Genomic DNA, 27,701 nt, shown 5'->3' with positions numbered 1-27,701 from the left:
GAATCGAAAATGAAGTTTTAAAAATTTACGACAAACTTCATAGATTTTGGAAAAATAATCATCAGATATCTCAGGCTAGGGCCTCTCCATGAATACCTCGGCTCCAGAGAGAGCTCCAAGAGTAACCAGCCACCTTACGTCCAGTACAGCTCACACTCAGAAGCTTCCTGGCCTCTGCAGAATTTGCATCTCTAAAGTAAGCTGGTACCAAACTCCCTGGGTCCCCCAAGGGCGACATTGTTCCCCATCAACAGGGCAGCCATCATCTCCAAACGTAGTTCATGCTGGGAGGCTTTCCAGCCTCCTGCGAAGTCAAACTTGCTAACTACGGTGGTCCGAACTTCCTTGGATATCACTGGGGGTAACGATGTTCGCCAACAGAAGGGTGGATGTAGGGTTTGAGTGGCTGAAGACTTCCATCAATACTCCTTGGAAGTCGTGGTCTCCTTCATTCCGTGATGAAAGAGCTTCATGTCCATGTAGACTTTCCATATTTTTCAAGATTTTAGTTTTCTGAAAAGAAGACTATTGTGCTGGCTTTGTCTGTCAGTCCGCACTTTTTCTATCCGCCCTCAGATCTTAAAAGCTACTGAAGCTAAAGGGCTGCAAATTGGTATGTTGATCATCAAACCTCCAGTCATCAAAAATACGAAATTGCAGCCCTCTGGCCTCAGTGGTTTTTATTTTATTAGCCATAATCGTGCGCCTGGCAACGATATAGGATAGGCAACCAACGGGCAGTGGTTGAAGTTTCATGGGCCGCGGCTCATACAGCATTATACCGAGACCACCGAAAGATAGATTTGTTTTTGGTGGTCTTGATTATACGCCGTACAGAAAACTCGGATGCGCTGAAGAAACTTCGGCGCCAGTTTTACTCGTTAATTTTATTTTTCAATATCCAATGACATTCTTTTAAATATCTCCAGTGCTTTGTCAGTCTTCAGGAGGGATAACCAGAACCGCTGCATTACTGCTGTGATTTTACATTCTTCAGCCGACAGCTGTTCCGACCATCCATGGCCTTCTGAAAACCAATTTTATATTCAAAATGGACTTACATTCTGATATATAGCAGAGTTCAGCCAAAAAATGATCGAAAAAGAGCCAAAATATTATCGATTCTTGTTTTGTTTACCCCACCTGACAGCTGAAGATATTTGAAGTTTTGGCAGTGGATCTAGGAAGTCACGTATGTATCGGCACTTGAGGAGTTCACATATATATATATATATATATATATATATATATATATATATATATATATATATATATATATATATATATATATATATATATGTGTGTGTGTGTGTGTGTGTGTGTGTGTGTGTGTGTGTTTCATATCTTATTTTTCTTAATAATATATAGTTGTTCTCGATAGCTGCTAGAGAGGCTCTTTCACCATTTAATAGATAAAAAAATCTTTCTCTCTCTCTCTCTCTCTCTCTCTCTCTGTGTGTGTGTGTGTGTGTGTGTGAATGTGTATTTGTTTGTATATTTGAATCCGAGGTCTTGTTATTCAGTGCGTTTTCTTCACGCCCAGGGATTATTTGTCTCCAAACGCAATTTATTTGGAATAGGTGTTTCGACGTGACTGAGGACCCGCCTATACTCCCCCCACCCGCAAATCTCTCCCCCCACCATCCCATCATGCGAACTTTTCCAACAAGTCATGGCAGTGTTGATTTTATGTGTTTATGTGGTTCTTTGAAGTTTTGATATGACGCATAATATTTTAAAGATTTTGATTATTTTAAACCATATGATAAGGGACATTGATTTATTGGCCATTATTGTGTATGGTGAAGGTTTATTGATTATGTATATATATTATATATATACTGTATATATATGCAAATATACTGTATATATGCATATATATATGCATATATATATGTATGTATATATGTATATATATGCATACATGCGCACGTACATACAAACATACATACATACATGGATTGAAATGTAGACGAATATCTCTTCCATTACATGGTCCTTTTTCCAACAATAGAACCCTGCAGCTTTACAAAAGTTATGGAAAGGCTAAATTGATCAACCCTCCTACCAGCAGAAGTGGCCCAGTTATTGTGCTAGTCACCATCTCCTGTGATCAAAGAATGTAAATTAAAAACTTTAATTCTTTTTATAAAATTAAGTAACAAACATCTTACTAACCAACGGACACGGGTATTATCTCTTAAATTCCCTTGATACCAAACTAACTGGAATGTTGTCCCCGTCTTCGATCTTTGTCTACAAAAAAAAAAAAAAAAACATTTAAGAAAAAAAATCACCCACGCTCTGAGATATGAGACAACATTCTTAGCCACTTGAGGGAAGAGAACGAAATGGAGTGTGGTATCTGAAGTCACTTTAGACAAAGAAGAAAAGAAGAAGAAGAAGAAGAAGAAGAAGAAGAAGCAGAAAAAGGAGATGAAGAAGGAGAAAAGGGAGAAGAGGAAGAAGAAGAAGAAGCAGAAAAAGGAGGTGAAGAAGGAGAAGAAGAGGAAGATTTATCTTGACGTAAACGCATCCCAGCATCGTCACTGTCTGGAACCGGGGAAGTGGACAGGACGGGCGTCCATCAACACCAGGGTTCTTGAGTAATGGTTTTATTTTTGTTATTATTTTTCACGCTTATTTTATTTTTACTTTTTTATTTTCCTTTGTCTTCCATTCTTGCGCAATATATCTCCACACCGTTTGGGGGAAGTTAACGAGATTTCTGTCTTTCTTGATCTTATTGCTTGTTATGGCAGTCGCGGTTGTACCTTTCTGAAGAATGAAGTAAGGTGTAATAAAGTCTCTCTCTCTCTCTCTCTCTCTCTCTCTCTCTCTCTCTCTCTCTCTCTCTCTCTCTCTCAGGATTCACTTTTAGTTCAACTTACTGAAATGTATATATACTGTATATATATATACATTTCAATGAGTTGAACTAAAAGTGAATCCTGTGTGTGTGTATACATGTATATATGTATGTATATATATATATATATATATATATATATATATATATATATATATATATATATATATGTATATATGTGTATGTGTGTGTGTGTGTGTGTGTGTACTATATGTATGTATATATATATAAATGTGTGTGTGTGTTTGGGTGTGTTTTACAATGAAGGATACTCATTTGATCTCAATTTACTTAGTACTTATTTCACATTACCTATTTTGATTTAGAGGTCTCAGGCCAACAGTAGGTTATCACAGAAGTCGGTAGAGCGAACATCCAAATTAACAAAACAGGAACAGACGACTCAGAGTTTTGGTCACTGGTCTGTGTCAGATCCCTTCCCATGATGCTTGTCAGAACCTTATTGCTACTTCGAGGATACTCAGTTTTCATATTGCTTTTATGCTGTGTTATCTGACAAAAATGAAAACCTTGACTTTTCACGGAGAATCTTGTAATCTACTGCTAACTTATTTTTACAGCATAAAACTCTATTTAACGACTTAATAATTGGTACAGAACCAAATATAATTTATAAAGCACTCCATTAAATGTAAAAGTAGCTCAGAAAATAGCCACCAAATTCTTTTCTGCATTTTTTATTACTCTTAAAGCTGCAGTTATCTTGTGAAGGAAATTGTATTTAAAAAAAAAATCTGTTCACCCTGCAAGTCATTCTAAGACCTAGGTGCTTCAAAAGGGAGAGTATCCCCACCTGAAGAGCTCTTTGTAGCTCCCTTAGGGTTAAAATAATGGCGTTTGTATGGCGAAGGGTTCGTTATATTTTAATGAAGCCGATGGTGAAATGCCTAGTCATTTACGCGTCCTTAATTTCTTCCGTCGTGGAGGAACGGGATGAAGAATATATCTTTTAAAAATGAAAGGTAGCTAAACACATAGATAAATAGATAAATAGATAGGTTGGGAGGTAGATAGAGAGATAGGTTGGGAGATAGATAGATAGATAGATAGATAGATAGGCAAGTAGGTAGGTATTTAGGTTGATAGATAGGTAGATAGATAGGTTGGAAGGTAGATAGATAGATAGATAGGTTGGGAGGTAGATAGGTAGACAGATAGATAGTTAGATAGATAGGTTGGGAGGTAGATAGATAGATAGGTTGGGAGGTAGACAGATAGATAGATAAATAGATAGATAGATAGAGAGAGATATATAGACAGAGAGATAGATAGGTAGGTTGGGAGGTAGATAGATAGGTAGATATATAGATAGGGAGGTAGATAGATAAATAGATAGGCTGGGAGGTAGACAGACAGATAATTAGGTAGATAATTAGGTAGATGGATAAATAGATAGGTAGGTAGATAGATAGATAGATAGATAGATAGATACATAAAGTGACAAGCCTTAAGGTTACATGTTCATCACTGAGTGACAGGTACAGTTGTTTACAAACGGTAACAATATTGTCCCATAGGAAGGTAGTGCTATCATTTCACCTCACGTGGTGCATTGTAGGCATTACTAAAAGTTCTCTGCCGCGTCCCTTCGACCTGGAGCTGCACCAATTTTGAGTGTTTTACTTTCCCCTCCATTCCTGCTTCTTTTCTTCCTGTTTGCTGTCCAACCACTCCAACTCCTTCTCTTCAAAGTGCTACGCAGTGAATGATTTATGAAAAATTTGTAGCCAAGTTTTCATAAATCAAACTTAATTGGTATTTTTGATACACGGATATAAAGATAGATATATGACTAAAAATCATACATACACCCATACATAAAGACATTTAAGATAACAAAAATAGGATGGATAAATGATTAGCAATCATACACGTATCAAGACATTTAAGACAAATAAATAAGGATGTATAAATGACCAGAAATCACACATACATAAAACCATTTCAGGTAAATAAATGTATCAAAGTAACCTTCACAACTCCCCATTCACCATCGCCTCTCTGACTCGCATTTAGCATGACTGCAGTGCTGGAATAACCCTGCACTAAAAAGGTCACCCCTCTATCTATGGTGACATGACGTGACAAAAGCCGCCCGGGCGACGCCGGGGGAGAACGAACGCAATCGGATTGGACGGAAGCTCTTTCGCGCTCAGCTTCGCTAAATTATGTTCCTGCGAAAAGACTAAGGATTTTTAAAATTTTGGGTGGATTGATTTGACACGCTTTAGTCGTTGTGAGCTACTGTTTTTTTCTTTTTATGTGATGGTTGTTTAAATAAGATTTTTTTATGTGTTGTTTTTACGTGCGTTTGTAATTAATGGAATATGAATGAACATTTCTCTTCACGCAGTTTTCCGTCTGCATTTTTGGAAATTGTTTTCTGAAATGGTTCCATCTCAAATGCAATAAGTTACGGAGGGGTAAATAGATAAATAATAATAAAGTAAAGAAAATGTCAATGAATATGAAATAAAATAGATTAAACAAAATGATAAAATGACAAAATATAAAACTCTCTACCAATTTTCGACCAAAGCATCAAAACTTCAACTTTTTGCCGAATATATTCACATGTTATTTGAAGCCACGAACTCGTACCTTGGTTAATATTTATGTATTTGTATTTACCTGGCACGAAACTTGATCATAGATGAGTATTATCTTTTTACAATATTTACAAGTTTTTTTAAAATTTTCTGGTTTATAATGAGACACATGATAGTATTTTTTTTTGTGACACTGTGATACCGGGACTCCACGTGGTATTAATTTCAAAGTCAAAATGAGCTTCATATTTTATCCTTCAGAGAAGAAAATTATTTGATGCCCGTTTATTCTCACTTTGTCACTTAATATGACTAATGATTATGATTATATTCATGAATATTCGAAGTTTTCATTCGCCAATTTTTGTTACGTAATTGATAAACTTTCTTTCCCGTAGGGCGTGAGGTGCACTGTAGGCATTACTTAAGATTCTTTGCAGCGTGCCTTCAGCTCCTAGCTGCAACTCCTTTCGTTCTTTTACTGTACCTCTTTTCACATTCTCTTTCTTCCATCTCACTTTCCACCCTCTCCTAACAATTGATTCTTAGTGCAACTGCGAGGTTTTCCTCCTGTTACGCCTTTCAAACCGTTTACTGTCAATTTCCGTTTCAGCGCTGAATGACCTCAAGGGTCCCAGTGCTTGTCCTTGGGACTAAATTCTATATTCAATTCAGTTCGATGAACTTTCTTTTAGGGTCCAAAACTCACACTTTGATATTTACGGTTTCATCCAAACAGTATGTTTTTAATCAATTTTATCATACCATCATAATGATTCCCCATTTTTAGTTTTCTCTGGAAGAAAACTATTGTGCCGGCTTTGTCCGTCCGTCCACAATTTATTCTATCCGCACTTTCTTCCGTCCTCACTTTTCTATCAGCACTTTTTCCGTCCGCCCTCAGATCTTAAAATCTACTGAGGCTAGAGGGCTGCAAATTGGTGTGTTGATCATCCATCCTCCAATCATCAAACATACCAAATTGCAGCCCTCTAGCCCCAGCCGTTTTTTTTTTTATATAAGGTTGAAGTTAGCCATAATCGTGCTTCTGACAGGTCACCACCGGGCGGTAGTTAAAGTTTAATGGGCCGCGACTCATACAGCATGATATCGAGACCACCTAAAAGATAGATCTATTTTCGGTGGCCTTGAATATACGCCGTACAGAAAACTCGATTGCGCCTGAGAAACTTTGGCGCATTTTTTACAATACATACATACAAAGAAACCTTACGGTTCCATCTTTATACTGTTTTTGTACCAAACCCAATATGTTCTGGACTTCTCAACCAACAAATTGGTTACGTGCTGATTGGTTTCGTTCTCTTGTGCCATGGCCATCACGTAGTACAGTACGTGATACGACCAAAAGTATGGCATATACAAGATCCAATTTGCCTTTTTTTTTTTTGTTCTATAGTATTTTCTCCGGTAGTCTTAAGAAAAAGTTGATGACGTCATTCAAAATATTCTTAGGAATGTCATCTCTTAGATAATAACTCATTTGTCTGTAGAGTTGTCGGCTAGCACTCGCTAGGCCCGAGTTCGAGTCTCCGGCCGGCTAATGAAGAATTAGAGGAATTTATTTCTGGTGCTAGAAATTCATTTCTCGCTATAATGTGGTTCGGATTCCACAGTGAGCTGTAGGTCTCGTTGCTAGGTAACCAACTGGTTCTTAGCCACATAAAATAAGTATAATCCTTCGGGCCAGCCCTAGGAGAGCTGTTAATCAGCTCAGTGGTCTGGTTAAACTAAGGTATGCTTAACTTAATTTATTCTGATTGTGATAAGTTTTAATGGGAAAGTTTTTGATATATACTGTGTACTAATTCAACCTCGCATTCTTTTCTGCTAAAAGAAAACTTACTATGCCAGAATAGATTATTATTGTTTGCACATTCCAATATAAAACAAAAGAAAACGCGGAAGAAAAACTGTAAAATTGTAATGAAAAAAGTTTCTTGGAAAGTATTATCTGTGAGAATTCCCAGAGCACCGGACGAAAACTTTGAATCTTAAAAACTTTTACCGTAGAGAAAAGTTAAGGAGTCGTATGTTGATGCGTGGGCGTAAAATGCAGGATTCAAAATACTCGGTAATTTAACTAAAAGGCAGAAAATCTCGTCTTCTGCGATGCCAGTTATGTGTATGGTGAAGCACTTACTAATGCATCTGCAGTATATAGATCAATATTCATGCTGCTCGTGCTTAATTATATATAAATTTATATATATAATATATATACTCGTATATATGTGTGTGTATATATATATATATATATATATATATATATATATATATATATATATAATATGGGATGTTATACTTGTTTGCGTGTCTGTATGTGTGTGTGGGTGTGTGTCTGAGAGAGAGAGAGAGAGAGAGAGAGAGAGAGAGAGAGAGAGAGAGAGAGGGTGTGCACCATAATTGAGAGAAGGGAAGATATTCAGCAGTCTCACTGAATTATGCATTATGGTTTTGTAAAAGTCAAGCTTTTAATGAAAAAACAATTACAAGAGAGAGAGAGAGAGAGAGAGAGAGAGAGAGAGAGAGAGAGAGAGAGAGAGAGAGAGAGACTGCCAAAGAAATGTAATACGTCCCATTTTCAATTTTCCCATCGCTGAACGTTCCATTTTTCATGCCCTTCATTAAAGCTGTCAAAAACAGCTGATTGATCATTGGTCCCTATTTCCCAGGCTCTATTATCAAACAGGAAAAATTGATGTGTCTTTGCACAGAGTGAAATGCCTGAAGTATGGTCCTTTTGCAGTTTTACCCAAGTGTTAGAAGTGAAAACAGTAAGAATTTAGAAAGTCTTACTTTTTTTATACATAATGCTGTATTTTTACAATAATTTTTTATTGTTTTTTACCGCTTTTATTTCTGTTTAAGTAAATTTCTGAAGTTTCTTTGCACCTGTAGGGGAGTGAACGCAATAAGCATTTAACGAAAGATGAATACAATATATAAATACCTACTTATGACCTTTTCATATATATCTGCGTAAACACTCATCATATTGTCTGGATTCTGCGTTCTCAAAATGAAAATATGTTTTAAGTGAAAATTCACAGAATATTCGGAACCCCTCCTTGCAACTGATATTTACATTCACAGACATACAAACATACATACATACATACATACATACATACATACATACATACATACATACATACATACATACATACATATATATATATATATATTACTCAGAAGATGAACCCTATTCATATGAAACAAGCCCACAGGGGCCGTTGACTTGAAATTCAAGCTTCCAAAGAATATGGTCTTCATTAGGAAGAAGTAAGAGGAAGCAAAGGGAAATACAGAAAGGAGAGAGATACTAGTTATTAAAAAAAGAAAAAATAAATTAATAAATTGATACATAAACAAAGATATATTACAGTGCAAGGAGAATAGTATTAAGGTAGTAATGCATTGCATTTTTAAATATATATATATATATATATATATATATATATATATATATATATATATATATATATATATATGTGTATGTGTGTGTGTGTGTGTGTGTGTATACATACACATACACCTCTTATGCAGTGTGTGTGTGTGTGTTTGTATACATACACATACACCTTTTATGCGGTGTGTGTGTGTGTGTGTGTGTCAGATATCAGTGCAATTCACAACATGAGTCTACTCTTGGAGCTATAATTACGATGTTCCATTAAGTTACAGTTCTTTTATGATGATTATTCTCTGCGTAAATTTATACTAGTGTCCAAATGCCTAGAGGGTTGCCATTGGCCCTTTCAGGTTGTGGTTATTTTTCTTGCAATTATCAACGACCGTTATTTTGAAGTGCTTAACCGGCTAATCAGGCCGTCTGTGTGCGTACTTTCCTTCACATGTAGATAATTTTGTCTATTTCATTTCCCATGTGGGTATGTACATTTGTTTATGTAATAAAATAAGATAGCGCCTTCTGCCATCCTTGCAAAGTAATGATAATTGCACTGTGCATTGTAAATCTTCACCACATGCTTAATTTAATGACTCTGCTGCCGCACATCTAGAGTACTTTTAAGTAGTCGTCGTTTAACCTCGATCTTCCATTTGGCATTCCTTGCAGGCTGGTGAGGTAGTCTAGACGTAGCAGCACCCGAAGCAATACCTGAGAAGAATTCCTCAGCAGTACTTCCTCCTCCTCCACATCCTACCACTTATTATAATACATCCATCATCATCACCAACACCACCACCAACACCACCACCATCCTCCTCCTCCTCAACACCACAGCAACTCCCACAACCACAACACCAGTTCATCACCAGCCTTCTTCACGTTGTTGCTGCTCCCGCCACTCCCAGAACGCGACCGCCATCACGGTAGATCCTTTGGGACCCCAGACTTCGAGAGAGCGCCTCATATAGCCCCTCCTCCTTTTACTACTACTACTACTACTACTCCCGTTCCTCCTCTTCCGACTCTCCTCTGAAGGAAGGCACTCACTCTCACTCCTCCACCCGCACCGAGCGAAGGAAAGAAAGGAAGAAAGGGCGCCGCATGGTGGTTCGTTTTGGCGGGAAAAGAGCGAGCGAGGCAGCAGCGCTGAAGACCGCCGAAGAAGAAGGTCGCGCGGGATTGTGAGTGACTTCCGCAGAAGAAGAAGAAGAAGAAGGCACTAAGAAAAAAGTGACGGCAAAAGAGAAAGCGAGAGAAAACGCGAGTGAGCTATACGAAAAAGAAAAGCGAGGAAAGAAGGACGAAGCAACCGAGGATCTCAAAGGCAGCCGGTGAATAAAGGAACGAGCGTAGTACTCCTGCTGCCGCGGCTGCTGCCGGAGACTTAGGACAACTACGCCGCCACCATACTCGGTGCTATCTGTGAGTGCAGCCCTCCCGAAACCGGCAAAATTTCCTTCTCCAGCTTCAAAGCCTCTTTCTCGAGCAATGTCAACTACCTCAAAAGAAGGTAAGTGAAGTCTGACTCCGAATGAGACTGGAGGAATCAAAATAGATATATTTCTGGGCACGGCCGAATTGTGTACGTGCTACTGTGATGCTGTGATGCTGTATTTCAGAACAGCATTTTCGGTGTATGTATATATATGTGTGTGTGAATTGGCCGTGGCAACGTCTGTCATGGCCAAAGACCTTTTTTTTGTCATAGTTATATAGTTATTATTCATATGGTTATTAGTGCCTGGTATTTATAAGTTCTTAGTGCCTGATAGATACATACTGTAGTTATTAGTGCACTAAGCCTTTCGTTTGGTCTTCCTGCAAATAGTTATTTTCATCTCTACTGGTGAAAAGCATGTTCATTTTCACCAACTTTCGTACATGTATATATATATATATATATATATATATATATATATATATATATATATATATATATATATATATATATATATATATATATATATATATATATATATATATATATATATATATATATATATATATATATATATATATATATATATATATATATATGTATAAATATATATATATATATATATATATATATATATATATATGTATATATATATAATATGTATGTATGTATATATATATAATATCTGCGTGTTGTTTGTTGTTTGTTTTCAGTATAATTTTTCTTAGTATGATCCCATTTCCCAGAACTACCAGAAAGTAATATTGCAGAAAAAAATTGCATGTTGCTCGTGAAAAGAATATATTATATATTAAGCATGTCAAGATTTTCCCCGTTTTCTGTGATGTTTGAATGTTTCCACTGAGATTTTCACGCACCTTAATGTAAATATGTGTTGATGAATTATTAAATATGAAAATATATTTAATTACTGTCGTGCGCCTATTGCAAGCATCTCGTTCCAGTTTCGTTTATTTGGAAAGAATGAAAAAAAAGTAATATATAATTTTTGGGATTTTAAATTCAATTCTTCAATATTATTACATGAGAAAATCATACTTTTGGTCATGTAGGTTGCAAATGCATCAATGCTATGAATTTGTAATAAAAATACAAATTGAGTTAGGACTTTGAAAATAGATTTGCCACAACGTTCGCTATTTTGCTTAATTCTCTATTATGCTTAAATCATAATTTATTTTCAAAAGAAGACGAACAATAAGGAAGGCACACTTCTGTCACAACAATTCAACTTAGTGTACCTTATCCCCATTCCTCATATGCGAAACAATTGAAACAAATGAGAATGTTAATAATTCCTTCCCTCTTCGATCACTCTTCGATCAAAGTAACTAATTGTTTCTGAACTGAATCCCTTTATAGATGTAATAACTCTTTCTAATCTACATGTTAAGTATTTTATCGATGAATGAAATTCACGCATATATCTCGATATATTTCGAATAACTTGTAGGCAATAGTGTTATTATTATTATTATTATTATTATTATTATTATTATTATTATTATTATTATTATTATTATTATTATTATTATTATTATTATTATTATTATTATTATTATTATTATTATATATTTCTCTTGAAACTAAGCATTAACGGTTCCCCGTTATGTTATGCCTGAAGTGGTATCCTTCATACGTATTTTATCCCTTCTGTTTGTTAAATTGCTTTTATGAGGCTCCATTTTACAGGATTTTTTTATCTTGATTCATCAAGACCTTCACAGTGGTACTATACATGTGAGATCATTTAAATTGTGTTGCATTATAACGTCAGTTCCTGATAACTTCTATTTCAAAGTAATAACAAATAAATTATGGGGGTTTTAATATTAGGTTCGCTTTTCTTCATAGCTATGCATAACATTAAAAAATATTTTAGAAGTTTACTCACTAACATTCACAACATTCTTCCGTTTGCTGTTTATTTGCTTTCACAGCATTTCTCGATCTTCTGTCTCTTAATTTTCACAGCATTACTCCATCTGTCTACCAACACTAACAGCATCCTTCCATCTATTGCATCATAACTTTCCCAACATTACTCCATTAACTGTCTACTAAAATTCATATCTTTCTAACTGCTGTTTACTTTCACTACATCCCTCCATCTTCCATCTGCTAACATTCACAACATTCATCCATTTGCTGCCTTCTAACCTTCACAACATTGTTGCATCTGCTATCAACTAAAATTCACATCCTTCCAGCTTCTGTCAGTTTCTACTATCTATTAATATTTACAGCATAATCTGTCTGCTGCCTACTAAAATTCACAGCACCCTTCCATCTGCTGCCTGCTTTGACAGCATCCCACCAACTGCGAAGAGAGGGGAGTTGAGTATGAATCATTATTTTCAAAGAATCGGTGAATAAAGGGATTAAGAAAAAGAAAATAATAAGCTCATGAAATGGGTTTCAGTTAGTTACACGCAGCCAAAAATAATTTCCTTGCCAAAGTAATGTTATAAATTTTTCTGCGTTAGAATGATGGATCTAATGTGATCGAATGATTAGTAAGATATGAACTGATATCTTCAAATTTCCAAGAACATTAAAGTAGGTCTGCGTTAAAACTGAGGATTTTAATTCTGTGGCCTAAAATATTTTTAATCAGTGCTTGGTAGTAAACGTCGTTTAGGCAACTGAAAAAAGGTCGGACTTTATTATGATTTTATATGTTTCTTGACATCTTATTTGTAAATTGTAATATCGGCAGCAAAAAGAGTAACCTTAGCAATACTGCTATGACGCCATCGCTATTGGTCATAAAGACGAATATAGTACAAAAGACAAATTGATTTACCAAAAAAAAAAAGAAAGGTTATTATAATATTGATAATAATGTTAATTATAACTGAGCCAGTCAACAACTGAGCCAATCACTTTCAAAAGAGACAATCCCCTCCCCTCAATCCCTTACCACCAACCACCATGCAAGCATAACTTTTCACGTGAACCGTTGCTTGAAGTAATAGGTGGTATCCTCGACCCACCGATCATAGCCAAATCGCTGTACAATCCTACGAATCCTCCGAATCCTTCCGGTTGACGTTTCATCATATGCGTCTGTATCCCCAATCACCCTTTATCAGTGTGATGTTCTAGCTTCCCCGATAATTCAAGGATGGAGTACCTGCTGCTGAGTCAGCTGTAATATGCAAATTTCGCGCTGCAGAAATCAATTTCGGGTTGTAGGAATTAGCTTCGAGGTGTAGGAATCATTTTCCTTTGTAGAAATTAATTTCGTGTTACAACAATTAATTTTAGGCTGCAGAAGTATGTAAGAATCGATTTCTGCCTGCAGGAGTTAACTCCTGGCTGTATTAATTATTTTCTGGCGATAGGAACCTTTTCCCACCTGGAATAATGTATTTCTATCTGCTGGAATCAGATGGTAATCAGTTGCGGTTGGTGAGAATCGATACCCAGCTGTAGGACTTAATAGTGAGGTGCGGGAATCATTTTCGTAATACAGCCAGACTTCAGTTAATTAAATTCTGAGAGAAAAGGATTATTTTCCTCGCTTGATTTCACTCCCGTATAGGAAGATACTGACAAATTAGAAATTGGAACTGTAAACTAATTAAGATAGTTTATGATAAGCTTAAAGAGAACAGTATCTGGACATGTGCAAAGTTATAGTTTAGATGTAATGATTTTGGTTCGCCTTTTATCTGTCGCTTCCTTTACAGATAGTTCAGTGTAGTTCAGTTCATCTTTATTTCATATCTCAGATACATATTTTAGATGCGAAGTCAGGAAGGAAACACATAAAAGCCTTGAAAGGGAACACAAACTCTGAAATAATACAAAACATAACTGTAAATAAACTAGGTACACACGTGATAAAATTACCTCATCTGCTTCTCAATAATTTGAACAAAACAAACTTGCTAAAATAGCATCTTTATCATTATAAAATAACGAATCTCTTATATCACAAAATGTTTTTAAAATTTCGGAGACTTCTTTAAAGAAAACTAAGGATATGTGAAAATAGCATAAAATCTTTTGAATAAAATCACAGCCGTAAGGTTGAAAGTATCTTAGACTTATTTACAAAGTGTTGGAAAGTTAAAAATAGATAGATAGATAGATAGATGGATAGAACTAGTGATTTGGCGATAGAACTGCTAATTAAACGAGGCAGATACCTCATGATAAATCTAGAATCAGTGCCACAGATATAATCATAAAACAGAAAGAAATCACCTCAAGGGATTTCAGAGGAAGAATGAATGCTCTGCTTTCCATAATGGAAAAGGCCTGTGAATGAGACAATTCCCTTCTTCTTCGGGTTCAGGAGAAAGAATTATGAACTTAAACTGCAAATTATGTCTCTGATACCGGAGATTATTGACTTTGAGCGCGGAAGGGCTGCATCAATAATGGTTTCAAGTCATACCATATTGTTTCCCTGAGCATGAAATGGATAGATTTAGCTTGGAAAATTATTTTTGGAGGCTCTTATGAGTCTATTAAGTATCATTTTGCTGATGAATAGTGAAAAAACATGTCCTTTTATCATGGATGCTTATTTTGTTATACGTTAATATCACCAAGAGATTTTCAAGATGGTAGCTAGGTAAAAGTTAGTCGTTAATCTGATTTTTAACCATGAGCGAAGGGAAATTGCGTATTTGGTATAGGACCGAGGCTTTCGAAGCATCACCAGCATTAATAATAATAATAATAATAATAATAATAATAATAATAATAATAATAATAATAATAATAATACTTCCAAACATGGGGGTCATTTATACCTCAAAAGAAAATTCATCACTTTAATACTCTTTGTATTACATTTGCTATTTATGTTAATGTGCTTCTCTGGAAAAAAAAAACTATATCACGCAATCTCAAGGGGGTACCCAAACCCTTATTTAAAGATAAAGAGTCTTTGGTGTCACAGTACCTTACTTGAGTCATTATGTTTGATGCCTACTTTAATTTCTCTTAAGCACCTTTTCTCGGTCATCCCTTCATCATTTATTATTATTATTATTATTATTATTATTATTATTATTATTATTATTATTATTATTATTATTATTATTATTATTATTATTATTATTACGTTCCGTTCGGCTTTATAATACGATTCATGGTTAAGAATATTATTATAATAACATATCATTATTATTATTATTATTATTATTATTATTATTATTATTATTATTATTACTAGTTTCTTCTTTGCGAAAATCTCAACAAGAATTTTTTTTAGCACAGCCATAGATATCCTTGATTTTATTCACTATCTGAAAATTTCGGAACGTATGATATATAATAATAATTTGCACCCCCCAACAGTATTGGAAACTTTTGACTATGAAAAATGGAGTTTCCCACTCTACATTTAGTGTAAGTTTTTAAGGCATGAATTCATTACTTAATCTACTTCTTAATTAAATTGATATTTAACTGATTTATAGTAATAACAAGCAAATAACTTGCCGTGCATCCTGACAGTAGCCCCAAATAAAATTACGATGTCTCAGAGACTTATCAGTCCATCCGTGGAGACATCATGTGCTCACTTATCTCCAGGAGCAGGTTTTACTGTTCATTCACAGTGTTCTAATGATTTTGTCTAGCTTTCTTTTAAACTCTTCCACACTTGCTGTTTACAACTTCTGGTGGTAATTTATTCCATGTGTCACATATCTTGTATGTAAAGAAGTTCCCACAATGAGAGAGAGAGAGAGAGAGAGAGAGAGAGAGAGAGAGAGAGAGAGAGAGAGAGAGAGAGAGTTTAATTAACCCCGTTCTGGGTTAAACTGAAACATAACGCCTCTTGAAAACCCGAATTAATGAAAGGGTCCCACAACAAATTCGAAATAGAAGATTCATTAGATGTAATGCATATTCTGTGCTAACAGGCCAATGCATTGACCATTACTGACGCTATGCAATAAACGTATCACCTTCCCTTTATAATGACGAAAAGTAATAAAGACAATATGCGTATAATCTTCAGCGGAGGTAATCAAATGACTCGGTGAGTATTAATCATTTGCAGTCCTGACCCCAGCATCTGCAATTATCATTTTTTTTTTTGTGAGAGGAATAATTCGTTAGGGACCGCATCTGATTTAATTAAATCAGACCCTCGTGGGTGAGTGTGCGTGTTTTCGTGTGTGTGTGTGTGTGGGTGTGCGGATGAGAATTTCAGCTGAATAATATTTATTTTGCCGTCGGTTTAAAGTTTGAGTTTTGGAATTTTTTTGTAAGTTAGACAGTTTTTACACGCTAAGATTTTTTTTTATGCCTACATACATACATACATACATACATATTTTTTCTCATAACATTCTTTTAATAAACAACACACATGCATATTTTTCTCATAACTTTTTTTGTGATAAATAATATTTCCTTAAAGCAAACGAAGAATTAAAATTTAATGTTGTATCCTTAAAGTAATCTGTGAGAAAAAGAGTAGATTTTAGACGCACGGATTTTTCAGGACCCTTTTTGTTATGACTTAAGCAGTTGTTAGGGTTACCAGTGAAAAATACCACTTCCAGCTGTGCTCTGATAAGTTGAATACGTGATAAACCTCTGTTTGTATCTGTTTAAGTTTACAGTAAACCGAGGAAAAGTTTACATTTTAGCATTTTAAAATTCAGGGTTTTTCAAAATTAACTAATTTGCATACTGTACTGAATGAATTTTGGGAAACGAAAAGTGCCACAACCTGAAAACCCTCAATAAACCCGAAATAGCAGTGTTTATTAAACAATGTATAATGTTGGAGGATGAATCAAGCTGTAACTTGCACCTTTATTTATCTAAGAGCCACATCTATTATAGGGAGAAAGACTTATTGGTTGTATGTATGTATGTATTTACATTCAGCAATTTATCAAACAAATTGCTAGATTAATTTTGATATTGTTATATTAACATTTTGTGATATTTAGGTATAAACGTTTCATGAATAATTGTCTTTGCTTTCATGTGCTTGCACCGTGCTTTAAAAGCGTCATGCATACATCCAGTTCTAAAGTAACAGACATGGGGAAATGATGTACCGTAAATATAATTAACTTTTAACCAGATGTTTACATGCTGCAACAGTCTCATGAAGTATGTAGTGATTAAATAACATTTTCTTTTTCTGTGAGTCCGAAATATTTTCAGTACAGTCGTTCCAGCTCGTTATTTTTTTAAGTCTTTTTTTGCTGTTTTCTTCGCTCGTATCTTGTTTACGTTTGAAATTTATTTTCGCTGGGAATTCGAGTCGATGTTTTGGACAAAGTTGCAGAGTATCTTTTCAAGTCATCAGTATTTTTCATCATTTTTCATGGCTTTGTTGTGCAAGTCAATTGTTTTTTGGGGATTTTTAAGCCAGTAGGAAAGCATAATGAATAAATGAATAAAGTAAAATTGTTGTGTGGCTAAAATGAATTAGATAGCTTCAATTATGTTATCAGCATTTTCCTTGGAATAGCTTATTTGGACTTTATTACTTTTTGTTAATATGGACAAAATAATTAAAATCTCATTTCTATAAAGACTATATAAATGTATATATATATATATATATATATATATATATATATATATATATATATATATATATATATATATATATATATATATATATATATATATATATATATATATATATATATATATATATACATACATACATACATACACACATACATACATATATATATATATATATATATATATATATATATATATATATATATATATATATATATATATTATATATATATATATATATATATATATATATATATATATATTGCCAAATATATTTGATTAAAAGACTAACTTTTCACTTGCCATAGCACATCACTTCAGATTAAAACTTACTAGAATTTGGAACCGAAGCAAGCTAGGAAAAAAATTGTTTAGTAATAAACTTTATAAATACTGAAAAACGTTAGAATTATGTCATTGATATGCTAGCAATCGAACTGCCACTGATTGTAAGTATCTGTTGGGAACGAAGATTTTTGCTGGTCTTATCCTTGTTATCTGGTGTCTTAATTATCATGGCGGTTCTTTAGACTCGAAATCTTACAGATCTTGCCATTGATGTTGTGGTCTTTCAAAAGTGAAACTTCTACTATTGTTAGATAGAAGGAATGGAAGAGGTGTCAGAGAAGGAAGGCTTTAGTATCCAGAAAGTGCGAGTTTGAGTGCCAAAAGTAATTGGCACAATGTTTGTAAGGGAGTTCAACACGCTGCCAGTGAGCCTTTATTTTAGGTATATATAGGGGAAAATCTTATAGAAGTTTTCTGCATCAGGGTCATCAACAATTCAGCAGTTAAAGTATAAATGTGCTAAATTTACTTTTCGGGTTGGCGGGGATGTTGGTTTCCTTGGTTAGTGGAAACCACATAATGCTGAAAAAAGTAACATTAAAAGTAACATTTCCGGTAAAATCCAAGGTAAATTTTCATTATTAATATCTAATGATATTCCTTGAAATTTCCTATCATCAAGCATGGAAGAACGGATCATTAGCAATAATTACAGCCCTTGAATTTCATTTTCATTTACTATGATTTTGGGACATACCAGGCTTCGAGCAAAAACTGAAAGATTCCACATTGTTCGGAGAGAGAAAAAATGGTTGGAAAATTAACACATGGACAAATTAAGTAGATAAATAGATCTTTTAGGTAGTGCAGTAAATATATAAGTAAATAGAATTTTTTTTACAAAGGCGAATGAAGTATATCTCTCTCAAGAATTAGAAGGAGCAAAAAACGTTATAGGTTGTATAGTCCTAGACTCAACCATTTACTTGTTCTTTCTTTCTCGCTCATACTATCAGATGTCGAATTCAGTTTGAGTTTTGGTGAATAAATCCCAGCTTCTCGTTATAGCATTGCATAAACAATGCAGCCAGCACATCCATTTTCAATATCGAATAATGTTAAGAAGCTAATGCAATGTATCTTTAGCATCGCATGAAACGTGAAAGCGAAGTGTTATCTTCTCTTTAACAGGCACAGATATATAAACGAAGCAAAATGCACTTACTTTCTTTTTACCATCACATAAAAGCAATAAACCATACGCACTCCACTTCTTTTTAACGCCACATACATCAGTAAAACCAGCACATGTTTTCCCCTTAAACATCGCAAAAAATAACGAAAGCAAAACTTTCCCTTTAACATCGCACGAAGCAAAACATCTGAATATTCCATCAGCAACAAAGCCAATGAACGTATTATCTTTCCCGATGGTGACCAGCTGTTCCAGTGCGTATTAATAATGAATAATCCTTACTTCACCATCCGCAATTATGACTTCTTTTTACGAAGTAAATATTTTGTCAGAAACCGATTTTGTTATTAATTCAAACCCAGTTTTCACGTCCGTGATTGCGTGAGGGAAAGAGAGAAACAATTTGCTCTAATCTACTTAACTGTAGGCGGTTAAAAAAATCCTTATGATTACGTTGCGAGGACCGTGTGTGTTTTTGCTTGCTAATTTTTTCACATATTTGCCTTGCATGAGAGTGTGTATGTTTGAATACACTTTGCTCATTAGTTTCCCAGATATTATACAGAAAATGAAATGGTTAAATTTAATTCTATGTCAAAGAAACACTTTGTTCTGGAAACGCTCTGAAGAATACATAATTTATGACTGTTGCTCGAAAGAGGAAGTGCATTTAGTTTTAAAATATATGCGGTTACTGTAGAAGCCCTTGATGGAGAAAGAGAGGCAGACAGACTTAACATTAAATAGTTAATTCGGATAAAAATTTAAGAGAGGGAGTATAGATATCGTAAAAAGAAAATATTTATTCTTGTAGTGCATTTCTTTAAAAGTGATTTTCTCATTTATGGAGAGAGCGAAAAGTTACATAGGTATGACGAAGAACTTTAATGTTCTAATAATGTGATCATCTCCTGCAAAGATTTTTGGACAAAATTCTTTAGTAGCAGTCCTTGTATATCAAGCTTCATTGTAGATTTGATAACAGTATGTTAATGAATATACTATTTTTCGTACTGAACCCATGAATAATATATATATATATATATATATATATTTATATATATATATATATATATATATATATATATATATATATATATATATATATATATATATATACATATACTATACTGTATGTATATGTGTGTATGGGTACGCTGCTCGAATAAGTAAACCAGTTTACCTGTGGAATTTCTACCCCATAACCGCTTGCAATTAGAATGCAACAAAATCGCATTCATGTCCATTTAAGCAATATTTCATTTGTCTGGTGCTCAAAAAGCAGTGAAAACAGTGTGCGGAGCAAATAAATGAATTGTTAATTTCAGTATATCAAGTAAAAAGTCATTGTAAGTTTATATAAGATTAGTGGGTTTAATTTTGAACTTCGCACTTATGTAATGTTATATTTTATTACTTTAAATGCGAACGTACTGTGTTCGAATTGTACATGATAATTATGAATAGCATCAAAACCTTACTTTTTTTATCAGCCACTCTGTTCATATCAGAGTGTCGTTAGTTTTTGTATTTTATTAAGAAATTCAATTTTGAAAGTAAGGTGATATAGTCAGCGCTCTTTAAGAAAATTTATTTCACCAAAAAGGTAAGAATAATAAAAATAATAATAACAACAACAACAACAAAACAACAACAACAGCAATAATAATAATAATAATAATAATAATAATAATAATAATAATAATAATAATAATAATAATAATAATAATAATATATACAGTATACTGTATACTGTATATATATATATATATAATAATAATAATAATAATAATAATAATAATAATAATAATAATAATAATAATAATAATAATAATAACAATAATAATAATAATGACCGTTCACGATAGTCATGCGTTATTGTGATAAACTCTGCGGTGTTTGAAACCCACGTTTCAATTACTAATTTTCAATCGTTACAAGATTGTCTTCAACAGACCTGACCTATATATATTCCATCTATGAATAATTTGTGAACTAGCTCTCTCTCTCTCTCTCTCTCTCTCTCTCTCTCTCTCTCTCTCTCTCTCTCTCTCTCTCTCTCATTCTGATGCACAATTTGCTATTTCATTCCTTTTATTCTTTATGAAATATACAGTATATGGCAATCTTTCGTTGCTTATTCACCGTTTGGTATTCATGTCATTATCCAGTTACTGAATACCGTTTTTATGCGAAATAAATGCCTATTTGAATCTTTACTCTTGTACCTTAACTGGTCAATTAACCACGCGAATCACCATTAAAATCTATCTTTTTTAACATGTAACTAAAGATTTCCAGTTTTAGATGGAAAATAATCATGTTCTTTGTTGTAGTTTATTACTTGTTTTGGTCAGTCTAAGTAAAAATGACGAAATCTGGGAAAATATTAATCAAAATTAAAGTAAATAACTTCGATAAAGTCTTTATTGAAAGATGAAACATTTTTGAAGGTGCTCCTAATTCTTTCATCAAGGTATATGAATGCTCGTTTCCTTTAGACTGCAATTGCATGCTACCTTTCCCTCAACATTTATCTCTAAGTCCAGTAGTAACGGTTCCCATTACGGCCTTGACCCTTCAAGTGCACTTTAGTGTACATCCCAAATGTACATTCCCTGTACGAGTACAGAGCACGTATGACTTCTGTACGCATAGAACTTTTTCCTCACGTTCCTTCGCCTGGTCTGAAGTCTTAATGGAGGAAACCTATTGGAAACTTATTGGAGATGCTAGCTATTTTTCCAAAAAGCACCTGACTACAACACAAATTTTTACAGCACAGCACTACATACACAAGCTGCAATCATTCTTTAAAATTACAGATTATTTTAAATATATTTGTATGTGTATATATATATATATATATATATATATATATATATATATATATATATATATATATATATATATATATATATATATATATATATATATATACATGTATATATATGAAAATTATATGGCATTTTTATCCATGCATGAAATTCACACTTTCCTATTTTATTCTCTACATCTTTTATTACACAGTATACATGGTAACATATTACAGGATTTGATTTACAGGTAACTATATGCAATAACTATAAAATAATATATACAGGATAAGTACAGTGTATTTCGTTAATACTTATAAGGACTTAGTATAATTTGTATTTCTTAAGAATGAGATTTTACTGGTGGAAAAGAAATATAAAAACTCTAGTATCAAAATTACCGAGCAGACAGAGGGGTCAGTCTTATTGACAAAATTCCCACCCAGAAAATGAAAGATGGGACAGATTTCTCTGCTCATAAATTTCGAGGAACCATACGCTTTCAATATTAGATAATGGAGAAAATTTAACACTGGAACAAGGGGACACTTTCTATTGTTAGCACAGTTTTTCTCGCAGTTGCTGTTGTAAAGAAAAACCTTATTTTAAGGACGAAGCATTAGGACTGCATTTTAAAATGTATTTTTATTAGATGGTTAAGGATAGGGAATCAAGGTAAAACAATAAGATAAGGAGTTCTGAAAGCAAAGCTGGACCTTAACAGGAAATTTATTAGACAAACAGACTGGTTCGTATAAGAAAAGACTTGATTTCCAAACAGGTACAGTGAATACTGTCATTATTAGCATCGTCACCTAAAGATGACAGCCCTTGACAAATGGTAAATTATGATGGTGCTTTATTCATGATTAAAATAAACATGTGCATATAAACTGGCTTTACTTAATCTTTATACACTACTAAAAGAAAGCTTTACATAAAAACTGAATTTACTTAATCGAAAACACAATGCATTAGTGCTATTACTTTCAGTAATCGTAGCAGATTAAACATTTTGAATGTTTCTATATCATGATACAATGACAGTTACTTTTTTGATTAACAATCATTATATCAATCCTAGATATTGGTCAGGTCCATTCCTATATTAACGTTGTATGGGAACATGAACCTGTAAGTGAAACGTTAAAACTGAACCTTCGATTATTCAGTATTATTGAAAGTTAATGGCCTGCCTCCCTTAGTAATGGCAAAGAAAATTATCTTATTCTTTAGACTGGTAAAGCAGATTCGATCAACTACAGTAATTCATTTACTAGTGAAAGTATATTGCTCATGTTTTAGCTGAGTACCTGAAGCTTCACATTCATCTTAATATTTATTGTCCAATATATCACCTGTAATTATCATGGGCAAGTGTTAAAAATGGAACATAATTAGACCTCTTAGTATAATGACTTAAGTATAAAGATTTTGAGGATTTGTTGGCAATTTTGCGTAATTTATATTCTTCAACTGGTTCACATTTTACCTATAATCATAGTTACGTGCCAGTCGACTTAAGGAGCCACCACACAATTTGCTCATTGAATACAGGCAAATATATTCCAGTATATCCTAATAGATATTTTTAAATTTGTTGGCATTTAGGATATAAAATATGAAGCTCTAGAGGCGTACAAAACATTGTTGACTTTCTTCACCTTGTAAAATGAATGTCAATATAAATAGCTTGCTGTCTATTCAGAGTAAATGTCTAGAAGCGCTATATTCGTAGTTTGTTTTCAGATTTATTATACAATAATGTCCGGGATAATCTCGGTCAAACGGCAGAGAATAACCATCTATTAGTAACTGTAAATTGTATCTTACAAGAAAAATTAATGTGACTGGCCATCAGAAATCAGATTCAGCAGGTAGTAATGACTATGCCGTAACTCTTAGGGAAAATAAGCTCAAATAAAAAAAAATTAAAAAGTACCTTAAGGACATGTACATTGGACATTACGAAAGGACGCTTACAACTAAGGATAGGATACATTAATTTCAGGAAGAAATTTTGCCTTATTCTCTTGGGAGACTTGAAGTTATTTTTTTTTTTTTTATTAGCTGCAGTATGAACAATTATTACCACATGTGTGACTTCGTATAGCATTTTTAGGTCTTAAGTTTCACCATTATTTTTGGAAGTCCCTTTTCTGTCTAAATTTAAATTAACCTCCATTTTACTAAATGACCCCCTGAATGCAATACGTAATCATTATTTTGCTGCTTTTAGATTTAACATATAGTAAGCATGTACGTAAAATGTGTTTAAAGAGCTAGATTAAATATTATTGCTTGAATATACGTGTAACTTTTTACTGACAATTTTTATGAGAATTTTTGTCCTTTTTTACAGCACCAAAGTCTACCCCTTTAAAGAATAAGATCAAAGACAGGTAATAATCACATCTTTAAAGAGACAGTTTAGCTGTTAGGAAAATAGTAATGGCGTCCATTTTTAGAAAAAAAATTACTAATATACATAAAATGTAAAATATCAAGCTGGTGAAGAAATTTGGAGAAGCTTATTATTGTCAGGTTAGCTAGGTGACTTTTCTTAGGGGAATAGGGTATTATTATTGGCTATTCATTATAAACGATAATGCATAACCAGAAATTTCAAGTAATATAAATGCTGATATTTGAATAGAGGAAATTGAAAAAAGAGTCAAAATGCAAAATTGGTGAAGAAGACTTGTGTCTGTGTGTCACTCTCTACCACTCCCTCTCCTTCCTTCCTGCCAGCGTGCAGACAACGTCGACCTCAGCTCTTGAGGCCATTGGAGGCGGAGGTCCCTTGAAGAAGGAACACCCCAGGAGAGAAAGGTGACTGCTGCTCCTCGCGCTAGTGTCACCTAGTTCGCCCCTTAACCCCCTCACTTCCCCCCCACACTCACCCACTCCCCTTAATTTGCAGTTGGTGGCTCCAGTCAGATGCTTTGTGGCCCGTGCAATGGTGTCACTTGTGCCTCGTTAACGTTTCTTTGATGGACGAATGCTGTGATGATCCTGAATCAAAACTAGAAAATAAAACAGAAGAAAGACAACAATTTCCTTTGCTCGAATTGGTTCCTCGTCCTAAATGCAATGAAGGACTTGCACTCTCTGAATGTATTTGGTTTTACCCCCTCAGGATAATGGCACAAGTGACACTTGCTACAGAGGCCAGCAAATAATAGTTTTCCTCTCACTGGCCGATAAACTAGCAGCTTGAAAAAGTAGGGCCTTCAGCACTAGAGACGCTTTTGTAAAGAAAGGGCCCTCACACTCATGATAGCTTTCACCACACTGGCTTCTGATACTAGAGCCTGTCTGTACTTTGACATGCTTCATTGTTTTCCCTCCACAGTAAAATCTCCTGTATTATGATTGTTTATATATATATATATATTGGCTGGTGGTCTGCTGCACCATCGCTACCTTAACAGACCTAAACGTTCGTACGCTTAGACAAAAGCAAAACATGTGAGTTAGATGACTGTTTCATATTCTTACAGAAAAGAACGCTCACGGCCATTTGCATATTGTTTCCTCTTGCCGTTAAAAAAAGATTGTGCCTTGTTTGAGAAAGACAAATATCGCAAAGAAAATCAGTTGTTTTTGTTTTTTGTTCTGTTAATGTTGATGAACGCGACCAGTTGCATGCATAACATTGTGAGGCTAGTGTTTAGCAAACAGTAAGGTGTGCAGAGTGAAGCAGCATTACCCAAATTCACTTGGTTTTATTCAGAAACATTGGTAACCAAAATTAAAACTGATGTACTGACTGTTAAGTGTTTGATACCAATCTGAGTGTCCATTGATTCCATTACAAATCCATAATTATTCATAAAAGCTAATAGGTTGACGCTGTGCTTAATTTGGTTATAAAAAAAAACTTATGACACAACAAGCGCAGTAACTAGCGTCAATAGAACATTGGGTATATTTTAGACTGTTCCATATGTGTTAATGTGTAGACATCTACAAGAGCAAAATAATGTTTGAATGTGTTAGTTTCCTTTAAAACAAAACTTGAGTAGATGCAGTAACATTTAAGCCATGCTTTTGTATGTGTAGAGTAATTGTTTACGCGTCGAAAGAAGGCAGTAATAAATAGTAAGTGCGTCAGCAATTTTAAAAGTGAAGCATTTTCAACTTCCTAATATCTCACACCATTACCGACCCTTGTTCAATCCGTGATCTTTAATCTGGCTTAAGTTAAAATCCCTGAGCCATAAATTTAACAGGAATCCATTATCCAGATTAATCTTCATAAATCATAGCATTCTTACCGAAGCAAACTGCCTGCCCAAAGGTTTCCTTCTTTTCTTTCGAATAAAACCGTATGTTTCGGTCTTTAGGAAACCTTCCTGTACCAAAATAGATATTTTATCGAACATTAAACAAAAAGAAATTATATGTAGTTAGGCATACATGGAATTCTCTTAGACTCGCAAAACACTTTTTGCTTGATGAAGTTGGTCACGGTTATGCATATATTTATCTGTGCATGCGCACACACGAGCACGCAGACACGAATGTATATAAATATATATATATATATATATATATATATATATATATATATATATATATATATATATATATATGTATGTACATATATATATATATATGCACATGTATACACATGCTCACAAGGGTCCATAGCAGATAAACTAACACATGACACCTATATATTTGAGCTGATGATGCTACTACTTCAGGAAGAAGAAATAGTGCACACACACACACACACACACACACACACCCACACACACACACACACACACACACACACACACACACACACATATATATATATATATATATATATATATATATATATATATATATATATGATTATTATCACTTTTGTACGTGATTCATTTATCACACATAACCACAGGTGAAAAATAAGAAGGGGTGTGGGTCCTGACCGGTTTCGACTTTATTTCCAAGCCATTGAAGGTCCTTCGTCAATGGCTTGGAAATAAAGTCGAAACCGGTCAGACCTACACCCTGTTTCTTATTTTTTCTATATTTGATATATATATATATATATATGGTTATATATATATATATATATATATATATATATATATATATATATATATATATATATATATATATATATATATATATATATATATATATAGTATACCCATCCCTCATGTTTTAATTTTTCACTGTCACTGTTTCAGATGTCAGAATTCATTCTAAACTAAAGAGTAAGATAATTAAAAGAGACAGAAATAAAATGAGTATACCAGATTCCCTGCAGTTCATAAACCACATATAAATATGTACAAATGTGTATGTAAACGAGTGAGGAATCAGACGCGTTATTTTCTACATTTTCGAGTCTCATAATTCCTTGCTCTCTGAAGCCACAGAAAAGCAAGGACATCAGTAAGACACTTGAAGCTTTGATGAAACTGTCAACAATCACTATAGCGAACTGTAATTAATGTAATTGTTGCAGACGATTGTTTGAATTTCTCGCTTGAGAATTAATTTCGCTCCTGGGAATGAAGTTGCTTTTTGAAGTGACACCTA

General features: G+C 33.8%; 1 protein-coding gene across 1 annotated transcript in view; it reads left to right on the top strand.

The window, feature by feature from the left end:
- Positions 1 to 367: 367 nt before the first annotated feature.
- Syn (synapsin) overlaps positions 368 to 27,701 on the top strand; it is a 186,131-nt gene continuing 158,797 nt past the window's right edge. Inside the window, exons 1-5 of the mRNA XM_067122817.1 lie at positions 368 to 479; positions 2,372 to 2,606; positions 9,555 to 9,798; positions 10,264 to 10,385; positions 24,909 to 24,989. Coding sequence (XP_066978918.1) covers positions 368 to 479; positions 2,372 to 2,606; positions 9,555 to 9,798; positions 10,264 to 10,385; positions 24,909 to 24,989 — 794 coding nt within the window. The remainder of the gene's footprint in view (positions 480 to 2,371; positions 2,607 to 9,554; positions 9,799 to 10,263; positions 10,386 to 24,908; positions 24,990 to 27,701) is intronic.

The sequence above is a fragment of the Macrobrachium rosenbergii genome, chromosome 21 (assembly GCF_040412425.1).
Source record: "Macrobrachium rosenbergii isolate ZJJX-2024 chromosome 21, ASM4041242v1, whole genome shotgun sequence".
Classification (NCBI taxonomy): Eukaryota; Metazoa; Arthropoda; class Malacostraca; order Decapoda; family Palaemonidae; genus Macrobrachium; species Macrobrachium rosenbergii.
This window is presented reverse-complemented; position numbering and strand designations above follow the sequence as displayed.